This window comes from Lycorma delicatula, chromosome 1 (genome assembly GCF_047948215.1).
Source record: "Lycorma delicatula isolate Av1 chromosome 1, ASM4794821v1, whole genome shotgun sequence".
Classification (NCBI taxonomy): Eukaryota; Metazoa; Arthropoda; class Insecta; order Hemiptera; family Fulgoridae; genus Lycorma; species Lycorma delicatula.
In genome coordinates, this window is record NC_134455.1 from 398,249,855 (window position 1) to 398,273,613 (window position 23,759).

The 23,759-nt window shown below is 32.7% G+C and overlaps 1 protein-coding gene across 1 annotated transcript in view; it reads left to right on the forward strand.

The window, feature by feature from the left end:
- The window catches only part of LOC142318480 (uncharacterized), a 44,503-nt gene that overhangs the window by 15,371 nt on the left and 5,373 nt on the right, over positions 1-23,759 (forward strand). The window contains exons 4-9 of the mRNA XM_075355065.1: positions 378-532; positions 4,625-4,771; positions 7,842-7,938; positions 13,236-13,519; positions 18,787-18,903; positions 22,956-23,129. Coding sequence (XP_075211180.1) covers positions 378-532; positions 4,625-4,771; positions 7,842-7,938; positions 13,236-13,519; positions 18,787-18,903; positions 22,956-23,129 — 974 coding nt within the window. The remainder of the gene's footprint in view (positions 1-377; positions 533-4,624; positions 4,772-7,841; positions 7,939-13,235; positions 13,520-18,786; positions 18,904-22,955; positions 23,130-23,759) is intronic.

Here is a 23,759-nt window from a genome sequence, read left to right on the forward strand (position 1 = left end):
ACTGCACTTGTAATACTGCACTACAGCAAAATGTATAATGCACTGACATGTAACCACCTGACAAACGGCAGCAACAATCAGTAGTAACATATACATCCACAAGTTGTGTGAGAGTCTTTCATAAATAGTGTTGAGGTAGCGGTTTCGTTATGGGTTCAGTGTTATGTTGCTCACTCTGTATAATGTTAATGCATGAAATATTATTTCTTCTGTTATTAGCTTTCATTATGCTAATATATTATGCATTCTTTGATCAAACATTTCTCAACCGTTAACTGTTTATCACTCTCTAAGGGATATTGTTTTATTGTTCTTATTTTTATATTTGTGATATTTGGTTAAGCTAATGGTATTCAAACATTGTTGCGGGTATACAGACAGTCTAGCGGGGTTGCAACAGCAACTAGAAGCCTTCCAGATCTTCCTGTGGAATCTGGTCAACCACCTGGAAGTGGAGACACGCTGTGGGAAAATAATGACCATAATGATACAAGTTCAGACTTGTACGCTACAGTCGAAGAAAACAAAATCGGTATGAAATGAGTTGTTATTTTTATAAATTCTTTATTATTTGTTAATGTATGCTTACAGATTCTTTTTAAACTGATGTTTTAAAACTATAAAATGGTTCTAGCTATTAATTTAGAGGAAGTCGTGACTATACTTTTTCATAAAATAGAAAAGTTAATGTACATTTGGTAACATTGTAAGTAACAGCAAATACGTTTGGAGATTTAATAAATACAGTGTAATTTTGTGAAAATTAGCGAGGATCATGCTGTGCAGTAGCTTAACTGGTATACTACATTTTTTGCTGTTATTTCACGAGGTGTGGCTATTAAATAATGAGACTGGTACCGTAAAAGGTTTTATTTTAAATTTATACATATTTAGTTATTATCCCCTTCAATATACACCCTTCCTCTATCTCTACAACATTCCACTGGAATTTTCCATCGTCAAAACATTGCTGGTAGTCGTTTGTGAGTTCTTTCATGATGCGTACCGCTTTTTCTGTCACAGCTTCAACGTCTGAAATCTTGTTCCTTTTAATGCAGATTTAATCTTGAGGAACAGATATAAGTCACATGGTGCCAGGTCAGGTGAATAAGGCAGATGGTCTAACTCTGGGATGTTATACTTGGCTAGAAATGTCTTGACAGACTGCAGTGTGAGATGGTGTGCTGTCCTGATGAAGAACCTGTGACTTTTAATCCACAATTCTGGTCTTTTTTTTTCTTATTTTTTCTCAGAATTGAGCAAGGACCTCAAGGTAGTAATGATTAATATTTTGACCTTCAGGAACCCAGTGAAGGTACACGATCCCATGAATATTGAAAAAACAATCATCATCGCATTGAATTTTGATTTGCCCATTTGAGCTTTTTTAGCTCTCGGTGAAGTTGAGGCTTTCCCATGCATAGATTGATGCTTAGTTTCTGGATCATAAGTGAAAAACCAAGATTCATCACATGTTATCACTCTTTCCAAGAAGTTTGGTTCATTTTCAATGGCATTCATAGCGTCAGAACAAATATTTTCATGAGTTTCTTTTTGTTCAATTGTGAGAATTTTAGGCACCACTTTCGCGCACACTTTTTGATTGTTAAAATTGTTATGTAAAATTTGCCTTATGCATATTTTGTCAATTCCTACAATTTTGGCAATCACAAGAACAGTTAATCGATGGTCAGATCGCATAAGATTACCAATTTTTTCAATATTTTTATTCGTTTTTGATGTGAAAGGGCAAACCCAGGCGAACATCGTCTTCTTGACCATCTTGGAAACACTTAAACCACTCAACAACCCGCGCACGTGATAAACATTCATTGCCATATATTTTTTTAATAAAAGATAAGTTTCAGTAGTGATTTTTCGAAGTTTCTCATATGAAATTTCACGACAACTCTTTGGTCTATTAAAATTCTTATCATATTTTCACTAAAATAAAAAAAAACAGATGTTATCCAAAGGCCACAGCCAGACTAATATTTGTACAGAAACTGGAGTGGCAACAATTGAAGGCTTGACACTACACAGCTGTTGGTCGTACGAATTTGGCGCATGCACAGTTCTTCTGCAGCAGCATTAGTCTCATTATTTAATCGTCACAGCTTGTATTACTCTTTCATATATTAGTAAAAAATAAAAATATAATCTTTCTTCAAAGACAGCAGGTCTATACAGTTTGATAATAATCTCTGTGAAAAATGAGCAAACTCTCTTCAGGAAAATCTGAATATATGCTTTTCATTTCTAGCCAAGGTTTTACCACGGTTTTCCTTGATCCACCCAGGCAAATGTGTGTCAGTTCCTTTCTTTATCTGTAGAGTAACATATCTACCATTCCTGATGTAATATTTATAATGCATTGTTATGTATAGATCACGGTGAAAAATTTATTTATTTATTCATTTCAATAACATCACAAAGAATAAAAAATCTCATAAAGCAAGCACACGATCAGACATTCTCTGTTACTCATCTGTCCAATGCATGAACTGAAGTGAAAATCATTTGGGCAGAATTAAAAGATTTCAACAAAAAAATTACTTAATAAAAGTTTATCTCTTTACTTTACTTTTTAAAAATTATTATTATTATGTGAATAACTTCAGATTAAATAAAGTCAATGCTACAAGCATCAGTTTTAGGCAAAGAATGCCTGGTTACAGGTAATGTTAGGTTGTTTTTTATTTTCAAAATAAGAAACCAGGTTGTACTAAATTATCTTATTATTTTAAATTAGCTTTGAGTTTATTGGAGATGTTAACAAAAGTTGTTTTAAGAAATTTTGATGAAGAATAAATAAGTAATTCTCTATTACTTTTAAATTGCTTAATAGTATATGCTAACATGTGTCGAAGAAGAAACAAAAATTTAATTACTCCTTTAAAAATGCCAAAAATTCAGACTTTTTGAAAGAGAATATTAAAATATAGAATAACTGCATATAATTAGGTAAGTGTGTTTGTGAATAAAATGTATACATAAGATAATTAAGATCAGTTTGTAATTGAAAACATTTGGTATTGATAATAAATTTCTAAATATTATTTAAAATTTTTGAATACTTACAGGTGATATTTAATTTGTATTAATTATCTACCTAAATTGATATATTATATTTTGTGAATCTTTGATTAAAATACACAATTGTAAATCTTTTTAAAATTACCTTAATAATTTTCAATTAATGAAGTTCTGGATTTTTAATCGTATTATTGATAATTGAATTTACTGTAATGAAAAATAATGAATTCCTTATTTGAATAGGAGCTTTTGTCTTTGGAAAACTACTGCAGTTTGTCATTGATTAAAAGGAGAGAGTTTTTCTCCTGCTTCCCGGAGCATTAAACCATCACACGGCTCCGGGAAGTGCCTTCATTTCTAACCATGAGGGCGGGCAGCCAGGCCTGGCTATGCCGTTCCCATCCATCCCACCTCTGTAACTGGGTCTTGGTCTTTTGTCCCTACCTCTAACAGGGGTAACCCTGAGGGAAACCCCTGCCGGGTCTCGGTCCTAATAGCTCAGGGGCTTGAGAGTTCCTGACTTTCATCGCCACCGCTCACCCATGGACAGACGATGACTCCAGCCAAGGTTGTCTCACCCCCTCGCTTCCTTTCTTTTTCTTTTAGTATCCCGACATGAACGTTGCTATCGTGTGAAAATTCTCCGCACTTGCCAGCATGGTCTCTACTATGGACCCTACACCAATTGCCTTCGTGCTCGCAACACCGTTGCCGCTGCACCTCCCACCTTGGGCACTGGAGTACCACATGCTTGGGTGTGTCAGGATCCCCGCAATAAGGGCAGTTGGGATCCTCCGCCCTCTTCTGGCCACATAGGTAGCTCCTAAAGATCACATGCCCTGTCAAGAACTGTGTTAGCCAGAAGTTGGTCTCACCAAACCTCTTCCTGACCCAGACCTCGATTCGGGGGTATCAGCTGATGTGTCCATCTGCCCTTGGTGGACACATCCCATCTGCGTTGCCAATCGCGCATTAAAACAGCCTGTGCTTCCTCTCTTGATTCACTGTTAAAAAAGGAGAGTTAGATCTTGCTAAATCCTGTTTCCTAGATTCAAATCCTTTTCTTTTATTAAAAACTCATATAATTTTGTATATAAAAGAAAAGTGTTAATTTCAAAGGATATTGAGTTTTCTTAACTCCTCAATGCATTTGTAATTTTCTACTATTATTATTCTATTTAATTAATATTATTTGTTTTACATTATTTATTTAATTAATAATTTTTTTTTTCAAACAAGCAACAAGAGAATCTTTTTGGAAACATTATATGTATATAATTTATTTAGAAATAGCCTATGATCAACTGAGTGAATGCTTTAAACTAGTTTCAGCAATTAATTGTAGTTGATTGTCACTCATTAACATGTTTTTTTTAAAAATGTTATCATATACTAGTGATGCTAACCACAGAGGATGGTCTGAATATAAAAGTCCACTTAAGGTCATGTTAAAGGTGAATTGTTAATTCACCTTTAACAAGTCAAATCAAGTGTTAATTTATCAACTTATTTGCCAATTATTTAAATGATTACCTGTAATGTGATGCGTCAATGCAACTTTCCTTTTAGAAATAATTTATTCTTTCAGATGGTCGTGGTAGTATTAGAAATGATAAAAAATGCCTGACTGGGATAATAACAGATAACAGTTACGGTTCACCATCACAGACTGAAGATAGCCTTTCACCATACGCTCGTCTTAAGGGAGAACATCCTTATGATCAACTAAAACAGAGTGAGTATCTCAACATTTATATAACAGTTGTTTAATAATGCAATTATGTAATATTAATTAACAGCATCTATTAAAATTAAATTCTATTTGTTTTTGGATGGTAACAGGCAATTAACTTACCTATCATTAAGAAACTAAAATTGGATATCAGCCTTTTGGTTAGGGAATGAAAAAAGAAACTTTTTAACTGTACAATACCAGGTGCAGCTATTAAATAATGAGACAAATGCTGTAAAATGTTTTAAATTTATAAATATTTAGTTATTATTCCCTTCAATATACACCTCTACTCTATCCCTGCAACGCTCCATACGTATTTTTCATTGTTCAAAACTGTGTTGGAAGTCTTCTTCTGTGACCTCTTTCATGACTCGTGCTGCTTTTTCTTTCACAGCTTCAACGGTCTGAATTTTTGTTCCTTTTAATGCAGATTTGACCTTTGGGAACAAAAAAAAGTTATATGGTGCCAGTTCAAGCGAGTAAGGCAGGTGGTCTAACACTGGGATGTTGTACTTGGCTAGAAACGTCTTGACAGACAATGCAGGGTGAGCTGGTGCATTGTCCTGATGAAGTAACCGTGGCTTTTCCTTCCACAATTCGGGTTGTTTTTTCTTATTATCTTTTTACCGAGTTGACCAGGGACCCTAAGGTAGTAATTTTAATAGTTTGACCTTCAGGAATCCAGTGAAGGTACACAATCTCATGAATGTTGAAAAAAAAATTATCATCGCTTTGAATTTTGATTTGCTCATTCAAGCTTTTTTAGTTCTCGGTGAAGTTGAGGGCTTTCGATGCATAGATTGACACTTAGTTTCGGGATCATCAGTGAAAAACCAAGATTCATCACATTTTATCACTCTTTCCAAAAAGTTTGGGTCATTTTCAGCGGCATTCAAAGTGTCAGAACAAACATTTTCACGAGGTTCGTTCATCCAATTGTGAAAATTTTAGGCACCATTTTCATGTACACTTTTTGAATGTTAAAATTGTTATGTAAAATTTGCCTTATGCGTTCTTTGTCAAATCCTACAGTTTCAGCAATTGCATGAATTGTTAACCGACAATAGATCGGATCAGATTACCAATATTTTTATCTGTTTTTGACATGGAAGAGCAACGCGAGTGAACATCATCTTCAACGTCTTTTCGGCCATCTTGGAAATGCTTAAACCACTAGAAACTCATGCACGTGATAACATTCATTGCCATATACTTTTATATTACTTTCTTTTTTTACTTTACTATATTACTTTTATATACTTATAATAAAAGATAAGTTTCAGTAGTGATTTTTCCAAGTTATCATTTTCTCAGCAAAAAAAAAAACAGATGTTATCCAAATAAAGGCCACGGCCAGACTAATATGTCTACAGAAACTGGAGTGGCACAATCGAAAGAGAAGGCTTCAAGTTACACAGCTGTCAGTTGTATGAATTTGGTGCATGCACAGTTCTTGTATAATGGCATTAGTCTTATTATTTAATAGTCACATCTCACATGTTTTGGTTAGCTGTATAACTTGTAGATATCCATACTGTGTACATGCGCAAAAAAATGATTAAAGATTGGATTTTTTGTATCAGATATTACTGGTTATTATTATTTATGTAATACAGGAGTCTTCCATCACATCTGTGGTTTATTATATATAATTTTTCATTTCGTCTTTAATTTTTACTCTTTTCTATCATCTCTTACGTCTTTAGGAATCCTTATGATACCTTTTTTTACTATCATCATTTTTAACTTCTCATCATGTATAGTTGGTTACTTATTCTGAATTGTTCTGATTAATACAGTTTGCTCTCATTTACTTACTTCTTCATTTTGACCCTGTTTTTCTTTCCATTTAACTATCTCCAGTCTTCTTCATGTCTACACTTCAAATGACTTCAGCCCTTCTTTGCCATTTTCCCGTAATGGTGTTTCTCTTAATAGTAGATCATCTGTATGGGAAATAATTATTTATCCTTTATAATCCTTTTTTTTTCAATATATATGTATTATTTTAGTGTAACTATTTTTTTAACTTGATTAATGCAAAGTATAAGAGGTTGTTATTTATACTATAAGTTTTGGAAAAACTTTCTCTACAAATTTAAACTAAGAACTCGAAAATGAAAAGTAAAATTTTGAGTTATTAGATTTAATGATAAATGAAAACTGGGCTGTGAAATTTTCTTTAAAAATTGGATCATGCCTGTGTGTAATGGGCAGCTTGAATTTTTTCCAATTCAAGTCTAGTACTATTTAATAATACATTAAACAGGTTTTCCTCATAGTCCATTTTTCGTAAACCTCCAACAGTCTTGTGCTTTCTCCCTCATTTATATCTGTAAGTCACTCTTAGGATTTCCTGCATCAGCCTCACCAGTATTACCAATATAAAACTATTACCTTAAACACAGCACATTTATCAATAAATCTTAGCGGTCATGTGTTCTGCTTGATCAAAAATGATCACTGAAAGAGTGGATATGTAACAGGATTATACTTGGTGCTGATTGGGACTGTACGTTCACCAAAGTAAGTGCTGCAATTGCAACAATTTTTATAGCTCTTATACTTCTGCAAAGAAAAAAATGACTTGAGTTCTGTACCGGCCAGATTAAGGCTCCAAGCACTTTAATGGTGGACAGGTACTTGCTGGCATTCAGTGGCCTAGGCGTGGCAGCGAATTGCTGTCTTTGACGAGATAAATTTAATTATAGATAGTCATATATGTTTTAGTAGTTGACGGGGTGCGCCTACCCATTTTAGTAAATAAATGACAATTGGGACACACAAGCGAGTGGTGTATGGTACCACGCTTTTAAATTAGCTCTAGGAGCTAGTTAAGACGCTGGTCACTAAACTGTTTTGAGGCTCAGTAGCCGTTTATGGCACAGACATTCGATCTTGTACTTTAGGGCAACCAAATGGGGTGGCGGCGGGAGAAATGCCAAGAAACCAAACTTGAGTTCCATAATAGCAAAATTTAGAATTTTTTGATTTCTTGGTAAACTTTTTTTCAGTTGATATAATTATATTAAAGTTGATTACTTAGCTGCTTGGTTTTTATCTACTACAGGTGAACATCCATACGCACAGGTTAGAGCAAATGGTGTACCTGCAGGTATACAAAACCATGCTGATTGTGATGGATCTGCGATATCTACGTCGTCACAGTGAGTTCAAAATATTTTTCATTAATAGATTGATAGTTGCTAATTATTAAAGGCATATAGGTTTATTTAGTTGTTTTAAATAGTTGACTGAAGTAAATTTTAATAAGTGAAGATTATTTAATTACTTTGAAAATTTATAAGAAGTGTGATCTTGTAAGAGAGTGTTTTTCTTCACAAAAAACAGTGTAATTTTTATTATTTATTTAAATTTATATTTCAACATATATAGAAATTTGGTGCTGAATCTTTAAATAAATTAAATCTTTATGTACTTGCGATTATAGTTATTTTTATTGTGAATCGTAAATATCATTCATATATAACATTATTAACTTGTGAATGTTTATGTAAATTTATTGTATTAATGTATATAATATCCTGTAATGAGTGAAAGAAGTCTTGTTGGGTCCTTGGAGACTTGTAGTAGACTTATAAAAGACTGGTAGAGGACTGTCTGAATGAAGTGCAAAGCCTATTTATATAGTGTGTACGGAGCTGCTGAATCGTCAGGAGTTGAGTGAAGTGTAAAGAGTTGAATGCATCCAAAAGGAGCTCTGTGAACTGTACAGAGCTGCTGTATCATCAGGAGTGTGAATGCGATTAAAGCTGAAGATCTTTAAATTTTAAAAGTCCTATTTTAAATGAAAATTAATGTTTCTCATTAATAGTCAATTTTAAATAACATGAATGAAACCTTAGTGTGTACACATGTTACTGCTCAACTGCTAAGTTAAAAGTTTACTTCATAACCTTCTGCAGAATATACGCTACCCATTTATTTTATAGACACATTCTAGACTGGTTTGAATTTATAAAAATTATTCCTTTACACTGATGCTGAACAAATTTTTCACAACTTCTACAAGAATAACTTTCAAAAATATTATTTACTTTTGCCACACATTAATCAAGATTTTTTGTTAGGATAATTAAAATTATAATTAATTTATACTCGTATTTTACAAATCTTTGCTGAAAGTTAATTAGAGACTATTTGTAAAGAAAACAAATTTGTATGAGGTTTTTCATGTTTTATTATTCAATTATAGTGTTGGCCTCTGTGGCACAAATGGTAGCGTCTCGGCTTTTCATCTGGAGGTCCTGGGTTCGAATCCTGGTCAGGCATGGCGTTTTCACGTGCTACAATTTTGCCATTTAATCTCATCCTCTAATGGTGGTCCCACAGGTTAAAAAAAAAATAAATAAATTATTCAATTATAATAAAAAATTTGTAGCACCTAACTTATTTATAAAATATAATTAAAACGTGAAATAAAAATACTAGAATGAATGAATTAATTTTATTATATTCTCATTCAGTTATAAGTGAGACATTTATTAAAGTATTAGTGTCAAAGCTGTCACAAAGTACTTCAATGTGGAAAGATGTTACCTTTATTCTGTAATAAAAAGAATTTTAAAAAGTATGTCTATAAAAAAATTTTGAAGAAAATTGGTTCCTCCTCTGAGATTCCTGGCACTGTAAGAAGACTAGGTATATAAAAATAAGATAATATTTGTATAGTAGATTATAATTTGAATATAATGCAAAATATTGTTTTACATCTATAAGTATTCTTTCTGTAAAAAAATATTTACAAAAGAATAAAATAAAATAAATCATTTTTGCTGTGCTCGGGTTCAAACATTTTATGCTTAAAAAAGATATATACCTTTGATTGACAGTCAATATTAAAAAAAATTCTAGCCATCATTTTAAATAGGATTAAATTGAACTCAAAAAGTCCTGATAAATAGTGTTACATTGCAAACTTCATTACATGGCTGTGGTTGGACCGAATGTATTGTTTCATAATGGCTTCTTTCTTTTTCTGTTTAGCCTCTGGGAATTACAGTTCAGGTATTACTTTAGAGGATGTTATGTATGAGTGTAAGTGAAGTGTAGTCTTGTACAGTCACAGTTCGACACTCCTGAGATGTGTGGTTAATTGAAACCCAACCACCAAAGAACACCGGTATCCATGATCTAGTATTCAAATCTGTATAAAAGTAACTGTATTTACTAGGTTTCATAATGGCTGGGATGCCAGTAAATTCATGACATGATTAATTGCTAGAGTTCAACTGATTGGACATAGGCTCAGTAAAGTAATCCACTGGGTTGGTCTAGTGGTGAACACGTCTTCGCAAATCAGCTGATTTGGAAGTCAAGAGTTCCAGCGTTCAAGTCCTAGTAAAGTCAATTATTTTTACACGGATTTGAATACTAGATCGTGGACACTACCGGTGTTCTTTGGTGGTTGGGTTTCAATTTACCACACATCTCAGGAATGGTCGAACTGAGACTGTACAAGACTACACTCATACATATCATCCTCATTCATCCTCTGAAGTATTATCTGAAAGGTAATTACCGGAGGCTAAACAGGAAAAGAAAAAAAAAAAGGCTCAGTAAAGTAAACGAGAAGTGAAAAATATTATTATAAAACTATTGGATTTGTAATAAAAAGTTACATAGTTAAGATAAAGTATAATGATGATGATAAAGATAATAATAAAAAGTATAAATTATAGTATTTTATGTTTTGTCCTTAAAATTTTACAAAAATGGTTTCCTGAACAACTTAGTTTGTTTTAGTTTAAAACTCCATTTAAAACTCCAAAAGTTCATAATTTTTACTTCCCTTGTACACGAAGTACAAGGAATTAATTTCGGTTTTCAGATGTCAATGGAAATATCCATTTTGACCATCCCTGAATCCAATTTGACTAGTTTTGGCATGATGTCTGTACATATTTATGTATCTTGCATAACTCAAATACGATTAGCGATAGAGTGTTGACATTTTGGATTTAGGACTGTTGTAACATCTAGTGGTGCACCTCCCCTTTTGATTGCAATCGACTGGCCCAAAACTGTGTATACAGTCAGTCATCTAAATAACGCGGGGGTTTCAATTATGAAACATTGGATTTTGAACTGCAGTGATAAGCATTGAAGAGCTTTTCAATGATTTATCATAAATAATACTTGTTTTCATCTCTTCCAGAGTTATAGTCGAATAAAGTTTTTATTAATGAAATATTTGGATCTTACAAGGGGAAGGCACACCAGTTTGAATCCAACTTCATTTCCTCTTTTTTTTTAATTTTTTTTTTTTATTTAAATATATTGATATGTTAATAAATATTAACCTCTGTAAAAAAATTACAATAAATAATAATTTAATAATAACAATAAAAATAAAAAACTGAAAAAAAATCAGAAGTAATCATTGAAATAAAATTTTATGTTCAATTAAAAATGTATATATGTAATTTAATAGGCCTTCAAGGAAGTCATGTGGTGGTCCACATCAGAATTTTTTAGATTTGGCATAAAATAACATTGTTAAGTTGCTAATTTTAACAAATGAAACTTAGCGACAAATATTGTAGAAAATTCTGAGAATATTGATTTAAAGCCAAAAAAAGTCAAGCAAATATAGAAAAGTCAAAATGCAATTTAAGACAGCTGTTATACTTTTAAATCAGCTAATTATTATAGAATATTTTAAATTGGATTTCACAACTTTCATCATAAATTTTGGTATTACTAAATAAAATTGAAATTTAATTTGATTGTGGTCCATTGTTGTCGATACGTGTTCAGTAAATGCTTTACTGTTTAAATTATGATTATTATTCAGCACTAATAGCGGACTGTAACACTATTTTGTTTTTCAATTTGAATTTAATAGGCTGGTTCCTACCGGATGCTGGTGCACGAAATTATAAGACACCTTGATTAACAAATTGAGTGACATTTAATGATTAAAAAAATTAATTTACTGAACACAATGAATTTGATTGTAATTATTGAAAATTCACTTGCACACACACACACACACACACACACATGCAGATGCATGCACATATACACACACACACACACACAGTGCTCATGAATTCAGCACTGCCCTAGTCTACAACGTTCACTAACTAACTACCTAACCACACCGACCTGCCCAATCTCCCCACTCCAGCACTCTCTCTCCCACTCTACACTAACAGAACATGCAATCACACATACACATCCAAACGCATATGCCCCAACAATTATTTTTGTTTAAAATTTGAATTCATCTGTGACTATAAGAATTTGATTTTGAATCGTGTTTATCAGTGTTTAAAATTTAAATTTCAGTTGGTTTTTATAAAAATGAAAGTTCTATTTCAACTGTTTTAATAATGCATCATTTATTCACCCTTGTTGATAAACAGCTTTGCTTTACTTTTGCAGATTTTTCAATGGAAATGCCTAAGCTTTAATTTCAGAATTCAGGTGTAGACATCTGAATTTCCAGACTGTAAAATATGTAGTAGAATTTTTAATTGCACGCATGAATGTGGTATTCTTCCTAGTAGTAATATTTTACCTTAATTTGAATTTGAACGTGAAATTAAAGTTGCAAATATTCTTCAAACAGTTGAATGTAATTCCATCACAAGTTTTTTAGGAAATCTAGATAATTTAATATTCCAAGAACTCATGTAAGGCACAAGTTCTTGCTAACTTTTACAAAATTGAAATTTCTTCTCCATTGTAAACTGTCCCAGTATAAAAAAAACTCTTGTCGCAGTGTGTGTGTCAAAAGGGTGGATTTTCAGTTTTAGGTAAGAAAGAAAGGGTGTTGCATCTCTTAATCAATTTTTGGAAATAATATTGCTTCTGGTGTTTTAGCTACTTTTCGATGTTTTTACTTCCTTGTACAAAGTAAAGAAGTATTGTAATCGTGAAAAATTTCGGTTTTCAGATTTAAATGGAAATATCCATTTAGATCATCCCTGAATCCATATTGATTAGTCTCGGCATGACTTCTGTACGTATGTATCTTGCATAACTCAAAAAAGATTAGCCATAGAATGTTGAAATTTTATATTTAGGACTTTTATAACATTTAGTTGTGCATTTTCCCTTTTGATTACAATCAACTGGGCAAAAATGTGTATACAGTCAGTCCTCTAAATAAAGTGGGGGTTTGAATTTTTTTGTACTTTTTCTTAATTGCAGTAATAAGCCCTCATTGAAAGCTTTTCAACGATATATCATAAGTGGTACTTATTTTTATTGGTTGCAGAGTTTTAGCCAAATAAAATTTTTATTAATGAAATATTTGTAATATATGTTTAATTTTAGTAAAATATTAAGATTTACTAAAATGTTACTATAATTATATAGTTAACACAGGTTATAATTATGGTATGGTAATTCTAATTTATATGAAGTACCTATTTTTTTATCTAAAAACTATACCGTTGTTTTGATTAATTTGCATTTGTTTTGTTTTTGCCAGGAGTTCAGTATTACAAGACAGAGTGGCTAGCCCAGTTGCACCGCCACGGACACGTAAGTCTTTAGCTTTATCACAGAATTCTTTACCGGGCCTAGATAGTTGTACTATACCTGCTGCTACAGCGATTGCAGGAGGAATACCTGCTAACCAAGAGCTCCCGTATATGACACCTCCATTGCCTACTACCACAGACACAAGTACTGTAGTGACATCTTCTGTTGCACCTGTTGTTGGCCCCTCCACCCAGCCACAACATTTCAGTGGAGATTCACAAGATTCAAGTAGTGAGTACCTTTCATTTTATAAATTTTACTGGCCGTATTTATAACAAATGTACTATTGAATGTATTATAGTGTGCTGTTTTTTTTTTTAATTTGAAGTAAATACATCATGACACTTGTGGTTTATTTTGATGTAGGAAGCTTATGTATTTCTGTTATGCTTTGCTTTATTTAAGTCTTTTAATTAGTGACTTAGTTTTATTTTCTTTAACGGCTTTTTATAATTAGATGTAAGAAGTAACATTTAAGTATGAATGTTGTTTGTGCTGCTCTGTTTCTACCGGATTTCATAAACAAAATTTCAAGCTTAAATAAATATGCAAGGAAAATTAGTAAATAATCTCTATTTTAGCGCTTAATAATAATTTAAGTTTGTTTTGTTGTTGATGAGGTAGATTGTATGAAAACAAAGTATATAGTAATTAATAATGTAAATTATGAGGGATATCTATAAAGTAAAGACCACTGGGAAATTTCTCTCCTTAAGCTTGGCGAATCTGTGTCGTTCATGGCCATGCTAGTAATGTACACATTGCATTGTTGTCTGTTAGTTGTCGTGTTGTTAGTATCTTTGATTATGTGTGAGTTATTATGTTATAAAATGAATACGAAAATTGATGTTGTCGCCAACTGTGAAATACATGGAGTCATATGTTTTTTAAACCATCAAAACGTTAAAACGGCTGAAATTCATAGGCAGTCGGTTGCTGTCTACAATCGTAATGTAATGAACGAAAGAAACATCTGAAAATGATGTGAAAGGTTTAGAAATAACAGGATTAATGTGCACGATGAAGAACGTTCAGGGAGGCCCTCGATAATCATTAAAGATTTGTTAAAATGCGTCAATGATGAAATCAGAAAAGATCGACGCTCAAAAATTTCTGACCTGGCCCTTCTTTTTCCTAATGTTTCTAGAGTTGTAATCGGTCACATTGTTCATGACCAATTAGGCTTCAGAAAGGTTTGTGCACGTCAGGTGCCGCGCGTCTTAACGGAAAGTCACAAAAAATCCAAATTGGATCTGCTGTGGAATTTTTATGCACTACACCGAAAAAAGTGATGAGTTCCTTAATTCAATTGTTACTGGCAATGAAACATGGATTTTGTATTACACACCAGAGAGAAAACGGGAGGTAAGTGAATGGCATCATCCTATTCCTATTTTTACATTCAGCGGTCCATCTACATTATTTCTACTACATTTCATTACTTTCATTTTGTTCTTGTTTATTTTCACATGGTAGTTCTGTTGTAGGACTTCATCTATGCCGTTCATAGTTTCTACTAAATTTTTTTACTCTCAGCTAGAATTATTATTATATCATTAACAAATTGTAGCATCTTTGTCTTGGTTCACCTTGCATTGTTACTCTGGATCTAAATTGTTCTTTAACATCATTAACTGCTAGTTCTATGTAAAGATTAAAAGTAACAGCAATAGGGAACATCCTTGTCGAACTCCCTTTTTTATTACAGCTTCTTTCTTATGTTCTTCGATTACTACTGTTTCAGTTTGGTTTCCGTAAATGTTAGCAATTGATCTTGTATCTCTATAGTTATTCCAGTGTACGTTATCAAATACCTTTTCTAAGTCTATAAATGTCATGTATGTCGGTTTGTTTTTTCTTTAATCTTCCTTATTAATCTGAGCACTAAAATTGCTTCCCTTGTCCCTATACTTTTCCTAAAACCAAATTGGTTTTAGTAAACCCTAACACTTCTTCCACTCTCTTCTCAATTCTTCTGTACAGAATTCTTTTCCAGGACAATACATTAATGTTGTAAACAAAATTACTTTTGCTTCTGTGTTATCACAAATTTCTATATGTTTTCCTTAACTTTAACACTCCTCAATTTTACCAGCATTTCTTCCTGATGCCTTAAATGTAACTATGAACAATCAATATGTTACTGCTATTAAAGAACAATTGTGATAATTGCTTCAGTCAAAAAAAATCTATGTATCTGGGTCTAACATTCCATCATAAGCCATTCCAAACTTTATTTTTCAATATAAACCCCCAGCACCACTAGGTCAATTTTTGCAGATGTATTCCTTCCATGAGTATAACACATATTATGAATATGAACCAAATAGGAGCATAAATACAATTTTTTGAAGTATCTCGACTCCAGCACCACCTAGTGATTACAAACTAATTCAGAAACCTTCATGGGCTTGTGCACAACTCACCAAAGTTTCATAGCAATTGGGTGAATGGTATAGGATCGCACACGAGACAACAAGCAAACATTCATTTTTATATATACCATATATAAGATTTATAATAAAACTATTTAATAAATTCACCTAAAGTCGATCTCAGATACCTATCTCGTCTTGTTTAGATAGTGTAAAAATGAATTTAAAAATTCGAGATTAAATTTAATCAACTTTATTTATGTTTTATCTTAAATTACTTTAAAACAAATAAGTTTGAAAGAAAAGTGTTTTAGTTTTATTGATGATTTATAAAAAAACTGTTTAATGATTTCGCCTTAAGTCGATTTCAGATACTGATCTTGTCTTCTTCAGATACTGTAAACATGTATTTTAAAATGCGAGGTAAAATTTAATAAATTTTATTTATTGTTTAACTTAAATTACATTAAATAAGATTGAAAGAAAAATATTTAGTTTTACTGATTACTAGTAGCCCCGGCAATGCTTCGCTATTCATAGATTTGAGTATATATATGAGGTGCTACCCAAAACTTTGGGGAATTGAATTTCACGCACGAACCATTGCTGGTATGACCTGCTGCCGCTAGATGTGGCTAACAGTACTCTTTGTGAGTCAGTGTTCCAACATTTGTGACGGTGAGAGGCTGCATTGTTGACTTTCATGCGATTGTGTAACGTTGTGTTTTACTGCTTCGGCGATGTTCTAAATGGCAGATTTTAAAGGGCAAAGAACCTACATCAAATTTTGCTTCATACTTAAAAAAAATTGGTGCAGAAACTCATCGCATGCTTTTGGAAGCATTTGGTGACAAATGCTTCCAAAGTAAAAGTAAAACTTTTATGAGTTAAAAGTATGACTTTGAACATGAGTAAAAGTAAAACTTCTTTGTGGTACAAACGATTCAAAGATGGACGAATGACAGTCGATGACGATGAGCATTCAAGAAGACATCAAGAAGCGCAACACCAGAAAACATGGCGAAAGTGCGACAGGCTATTGTTGCACATCGTAGACTAACAATCCATGATGTTTGTGCAATCATACAAATGTCATATGGGTTCGTGCAACGCATCTTGTCGGACAATTTGAACATGAGACGCATTGCTGCAAAATTAGTACCTAGACTGTTGAACAGCGACCAGAAACAAAATCGCGTAGCTGTCCGTAGGGAATTGAAAAATTCAGCAAGAGATGACCCCAAATCCAACATCATAATCGGTGATGAGAGTGTACTGGTATGACCCTGAAACTAAGCAGCAGTCTTCGCAGTGGAAGTCACCAAGAAAAGCATGCCAAGTTCGCAGCAATGTGAAGCCCATGATGATTGTTTTTTCGACATCAAAGGCATTATCCATAAGGAATTTGTTCCTCTTGCTCAAACTGTCAATTCGATGTTCTATTGTGAAGTTTTGAAGCGGTTACGTGAAAGCATTACGCGCAAATGTTCAGATCTGTGGGGTAAAAACAGCTGGGTTCTGCACCATGACAACACGCCCGCGCACACATCACCAGCCGTTTGGAATTTCTTGGCTTCCAAAAAGACAGTAGTGATTCCCTGCCCACTCTATTTGCCTGACCTTCCCCCTTCCCCTGTGCAACATTTTTCTCTTTCCGAAAACAAAATTTCAATTTAAAGGCCGTCGTTTTAACGCAATTGAGGAGATTCAGGAAGAAACGCAGAACGTGCTTCGAACACTTATACCTGCAGACTTCCAGGGATGCATGGAATCATGGGAACTGCAGGGATCACTGTATCAATGCCCAAGGGGGATTACTTTGAATGAGACAGTAGAAATTATAAGTTATGGTAAGCTTTTTTAGTTTTATGGTAAAATTCCCTGAACTTTTTGGTAGCACCTCGTGTGTGTGTGTATATATATATATATATATTGAACATTAAATAAATGCAATTGAAAGTTTGATAAAACATTGACGATGGACCAGTGAATGTAAAAATAGGAGGAGAAAAAATTATGGAGATAGAAGAATTTTGTTATTTGGGAAGTAGAATTACTAAAGATGGACGAAGCAGGAGCGATATAAAATGCCGAAAAGCACAGGCGAAACGAGCCTTCAGTCAGAAATATAATTTGTTTACATCAAAAATTAATTTAAATGTCAGTAAAACATTTTTAAAAGTATATGTTTGGAGCGTAGCTTTTTATGGAACTGAAACTTGGCTGATTGGAGTACCTGAGAAGAAAAGATTAGAAGCTTTTGAAATGCAATGCTATAGGAGAATGTTAAAAGTCAGACAGGTGGATAAAGTGATAGATGAAGAGGTGTTGCAGCAAATCGATGAAGAAAGAAGCATTTGGAAAAATATAGTTAAAAGAAGAGACAGACTTATAGGCCACATATTAAGGTATCCTGGAATATTCCCTTTGATATTGAAGGGACAGGAGGGATGGGAAAAATTGTGCAGGCAGGCACTGTTTGGGATATTTAAAACAAATTGTTAGGGATGTAGGATGTAGGGGGGTATACCGAAATGAAATGACTGGCACTAGATTGGCAATTTTGGAGTGTTGCATCAAACCAATCAGATGATTGAAAAAGAAAAAAAATTAATGAAATGAAATGAATTAAGTCTTGACTGAGGATGCGGCATCCTGTGAAAGTATTATCATTTTAAAATTAAGGTAAGAAATGTCTTATCTAAATATTTTGTGCTTATTGGTTTATGTTAATAGAATATAAAATATATGAATATTTTATTCATTTAGACTATAATGTTGATTGGTTGACCTCTGTTAAAAGTAAATGATATTAATGTAAATTTTTTATTGCTACTTGTTGGAAATCTAGTTTAGCATACGGTACTGTTTATACTAAATTATTATATATAATTTTGGTAATTCTAATATACCTGTTTGTATTTGTGTTGTTTACTGTAAACAACATAAATGAAAGGCTCTTTTGTCATTAAAAATCTTTTTAAAATTTAAAATTCTGCCAGTGAGTATCATTGCAAAATCATGCATGTATTTGGCAAACTATGAACGACAAACTATTGATTTCTAATTTTAAAAAAATCACAAATTTCCTATATTTTTAAGTTAGTAATTTTCCATTTTCAGAGGGATATACAAGTATAAGTGTCAGAGAGCCTTTGTCAAATATAATAGGAGAACGTATACATGCACGCAGGCAGGAATTAGTGGATTCTCATTATGCCACTGTCTCTGATGATTCTGGTAAGTAATCTGTTACTTCTTTAATAAACAACTATTAAGAATATTTCAAAACATGCCTGCTATTTAACATGGCATAGTGACATAGTAAATTGTAAATTAATTGGGACAACTGAAAAAGTTTCTAAATATATCGGTTTTTATTGAAATTTTTATATGAAATATGTTCTTTAGCTTTAATATAATCCCCTTTTACTCTTTGTGCCATTGATTTAAAAAAAAAAAATTGTTTTTCTTTGGTCACATCATACTTTAAAATGTTTTCAATTAATCACATTTTGAGCGTCCATCTTGCTGAGGTGTCTTTTCAGTGTTCCCCATAAATTCTCAGTCAGGTCTAAATTTGGAGAATTTCCAGGCCAATCAAGGTTATTTTTATTATTTTCTTCCAAACGCTTTTTTGAAGTATGATTAGTTTTAAATTACGGTTGGGGAAGGAACATGTTGAAAAGTATTTTATCTGACACAAATCTTCGAATGAAAGGTACGATTTTACTTTTTATAATTTCTATGTATTTTATCAAATAATTATTCTTTCCACTAGTACTGAGCTTTCAGGCCCGTTAGGTATGAAATTGCCCCAAAATATATTTTTTTTAGGGAATTTAATATCCTGCTGAAGATGTTCGTGTCTCACTGGTTCTTCATTTTTATTTCCTTGTACTTCGTACAAGGAAGTATTGTAATCGTGAAAAATTTCGGTTTTCAGATTTCAATAGAAATATCCATTTAGACCATCCCTGAATCCATTTTGACTAGTTTCGGCATGACATCTGTATGTATGTATGTATTGTTACCAAGTATATGACTAATTTAATATCGGTGGGCAAACGTGGTAGCAATAATGTGAGTTGGTGCACAGTATATCTACGCACTGATACAAACATCACTCCCACCGCGCAGTTCTCCCGCCACAGTGGCACTACAGCCACACTGTAGTTTTACTGGACCTCTCAGGCTCCAGTAAAAGAGTATGCATGAGAGTGAATTTTCAATTCATTGTCGACCACCATCTGGGGAAGACCAAGAAGAAAAAGAAGTTCCCTGGTCGCCTCAGCGTGGGACCTCATGGCAGATGCCAACATCTCTGCTGGAGCAGCAGGCCTGGCCGGTCTGCCGAGGGAGCCACTGGACACGGACGCTACCTTCCCCTCCAGCTCACTGAGCTTCAATCGCCCTGGCTGGCAGACTCAGTAGCAGTTGCCTGCCCAGCGTGGGATCACTCGGGTAGAACCGCCTCAACTGTGCCGGCGAAGGATGACCAATGCCAACTTGACACTGCAGGGCCCTGGGGGCCACCACTGCCACGCTGTAGTGCGGATTGAGAGCTTTTCAATGATATTTCATAAGTGGTACTTATTTTCATCGGTTCCAGAGTTATAACCAAATAAAATTTTAATTAACAAAATATTTGGATCTTATATTGAATCGGACTTCATCTCCTGTTTTTTAAATTTTAATATTTTGATTTATTAATAATTATTAAACTCTGATTGTAAAAAAAAAATTACAATAAATAATCATTCAGTAATAATAAAAAAATATCACAAGTTATTAATGAAATAAAATTTTATGTACTTTTCATTTTAAAAAGTGTGTATATGTAATTTAATTGAAGTACAAGGAAGTCATTTGGTGACCACAGCTTCTAATAGCTTTTCTGAACATTGGACTTACAATGGGAGTGATGATCCATTGGACTCAAGAGTATGAATTGCACTAAAGAGCAGTTCATCATTGAATATTACCATTTTCCAGTCATCATAACCACAAGCACTGTAATTTCTGGTACAAGCCAACTTTTTCCTTTTTAATTGTGGGTTTTACTGGTTTTATGGTCTTGTACCCTTTCCAGTAATCTTTTACTGGAAAAAGGCAAAGGATTTTGAACCTCTTCAAAATAAATTGGGCCTTTTATATGTCCCTTGGAGTTGAATATATTATTAAGAAAGGAATTTTTCTAAACGTTCCATTGTTTCAGGTTTATGTTATTTGAAATGTGTTTTTGTTTAATATTCATGGCAAGATGACAAACTCAAAAACGATTTTATGTTTTTTATTGTCCCGCAAGCAAAAGATTTCTTAACGAACGTTTGGATTATGACAGTATTTTATATTTTATGAGGAGGGACTGAATTATTAACAGTCAGATGATGTTTAAAAATGAGACTTCTCTAAAATTTTTTTTTTTTAAGGAGTTAGGGAATGTAAGAGGGAGTCTACTCTCACTGTTACTCCTTTCTGCTTCTTTCAAAGCTGAAAAGAACAGTTTAAATAACACAATTTTTTTTTTAGAAAAACACCATCCTTAAGAAGGCTCTCCATAAGATAAAACCAAACTATTAAAAAAAAAAAAAATGCGTTTGATTGCTTACATCTTATTCTCCTTCAAAATACTCATCCTCATTAGTACTCATCTTCTTACATTTCTTTGCAATATTTATGTTTTCAAACGGGTTTTAAATAGTAAAAAATCAAATGTTCTAATAATATATTTATCTTACTTGGATTTCCTTCTTTGTGAAATAGCTTGTAGAAAAACAAAGTAGAAATCTTGCACGATTTAAAAATTTGTTTGACTATATGTTACCTCATCATTCTTAACTTTGTTAATCGATAATTATATTTTAAATATGCTACCCTACTAAACAGTATTTGTGTGTGTGCGCCCCCCCTTAGCTTAGCACTAAATGTACCAATCACTAGCAGAAAATCCTGATTCGTTAGTACATGTCTTGTGGTGTTCAGGTATATACTTGTTATATTATATATCAAAGTTTTGGGAAAATTTATTACTTTTTAACCGGATCAAAATTTTCTGATAAAAATTGCAAATATCTCAAACAGTCGGTCCTAGTATTCTGTAAATGTTTTTCGACCTCCCTTGTCAATATTCCATTCGCTCCCAGTACTACCTGTCAGATGATAATATTTTCAAGTGTCCCAGGAGGTGCTATTCGGAGATTGAGGAGGGGATGCAAGGCGGTACCACTGTAATATCAAAGCAACTGCTCGTCCGATTTTCACGATTCAAATGGTGTATGTATCAGCAGGTCAAGCATTAACTGTTTAATACATCGGGTAACTCTTGATTGACTGGATCTTGGTTATCTGGTAATTAAATCGCTTAGCCGTGTGTTTTGATTGCATTCACCCATATTAAAACGGACTACCGATCCGATCTTTCGCTAAATACACTGAAACCTGTGCGCTAGCGCAGCAGTAAAGTATAAACTTCTGAAGATTAAAATAGGATAAAATAAAAAAATATATAAAAAACCTTTTTTAAAAATCACTCTTATATTAAACACACTAATAAGTAGAAAATAAAAAAATATGTAAAAGAAATTTTTAAAATACCACTTTTAAATTAAACGCACTAAAAGGTAAAAAATAATTTTAGGATGTTATCTTAGAATGTATTTAACAACAAGCTTTGATTGTGATATGTAATTTTAAGTCTTTGTTATACGAGTTTGCATCCCACTCTTTAGGTCATTCATCATGCATTTGAAAAAATTAGCAAAAATATCAAAATTTTAACTTAAAACTGTGACTTTCACAGTTAAATCCATTCTGAGATGTCGTTATAAAATTATTTTTTACCTTTTAGTTCATTTAATTTAAGAGTGGTGTTTTAAAAACTTTTTAACATATTTTTTATTTATTTATGTGATAGTTTTTCTATAACCAAAAATAAGCACCGGAATGTACCGATCACTAGCGGAAAATCCCGATTCATCAGTATCAATTTCTAGAGTTAAATTGCTAATTCAACTTTCATTATATCAATTTTCATCATTCAAAAAAAATTATTTTTTCGCAAGAGGTAATCAATAATCGACACCTAATAATCCCATTCTGAGACGCTGCACACCCGGGCAACCTGCCTGGAGGGCCTAGCTACAGAGCCATGGTGTAGGCACACCCTGAAGGTGGTACACACACATATATATATATATATATTTTTTTAATTATTTCATAATTTTGAGATCAATGATTATTATAGTAGCAAAACTGAATGAAAGTTTATTTATTATGTTTTTCTTTTACAGATGAAATGTATGCTGCCATTGAAGAACCAAATCAGGCAGTATACACAAGTGGAAGTGAAACATATGCGCAGATCCGACCAACAAGACCAGTTTTAGCTACTATTGAGGATTCTGAACATACAACTAGTTCGTCTAATCCTATAAGCTCTCTTAAAAATGAGCATTCACGTCAAGGTATTTAACATCAATCATATATATCTGCAATCATGTTGATTATGTATTATGGAATAATAGTGGAAAACAAAACTGTATCTAATTGATTAATTGATATGTTCAATCTTCTTCAACTTAATTATGGTTTTTCTCTTATCTGAAGTAAAGAAAAATACTACTGATAAACATAATTTTTGTTTCCTAACATGCAATACATGATTAAAATCTGGCATCATTAAAACAAATTAAAATCTGTTTTTTGATGCCAAAAACGAATATGAACTCAGAATCTTTTTATCACCCACAATTTTTGAAAAATTTTAATTAAAGGATTTTTTTTCATTTTTCAACGTATAGTTAGCATTTTAAGCTCCTATATCATATTTTGTTAGCTCATTTTTTATTGTTTAACTTTGTTAACATAATTTATAAACAATACTAGATAAAGAATTAATCATATTATAGTCACATATGACGACATCATATCTAAAACTGAAGAGTGATCCTTCATGTACAAGATTAATCGTGTGTGTGCGAGGTCAAAACATGTAGCTGAAAACATAGTTGTGTTGTTTGTATTAAGCACTGAATTTAGGAATGAATTAATTTTGTTCAGTCTTATTGCTGTCGTAAGTTTGTTAACAGTGCAGT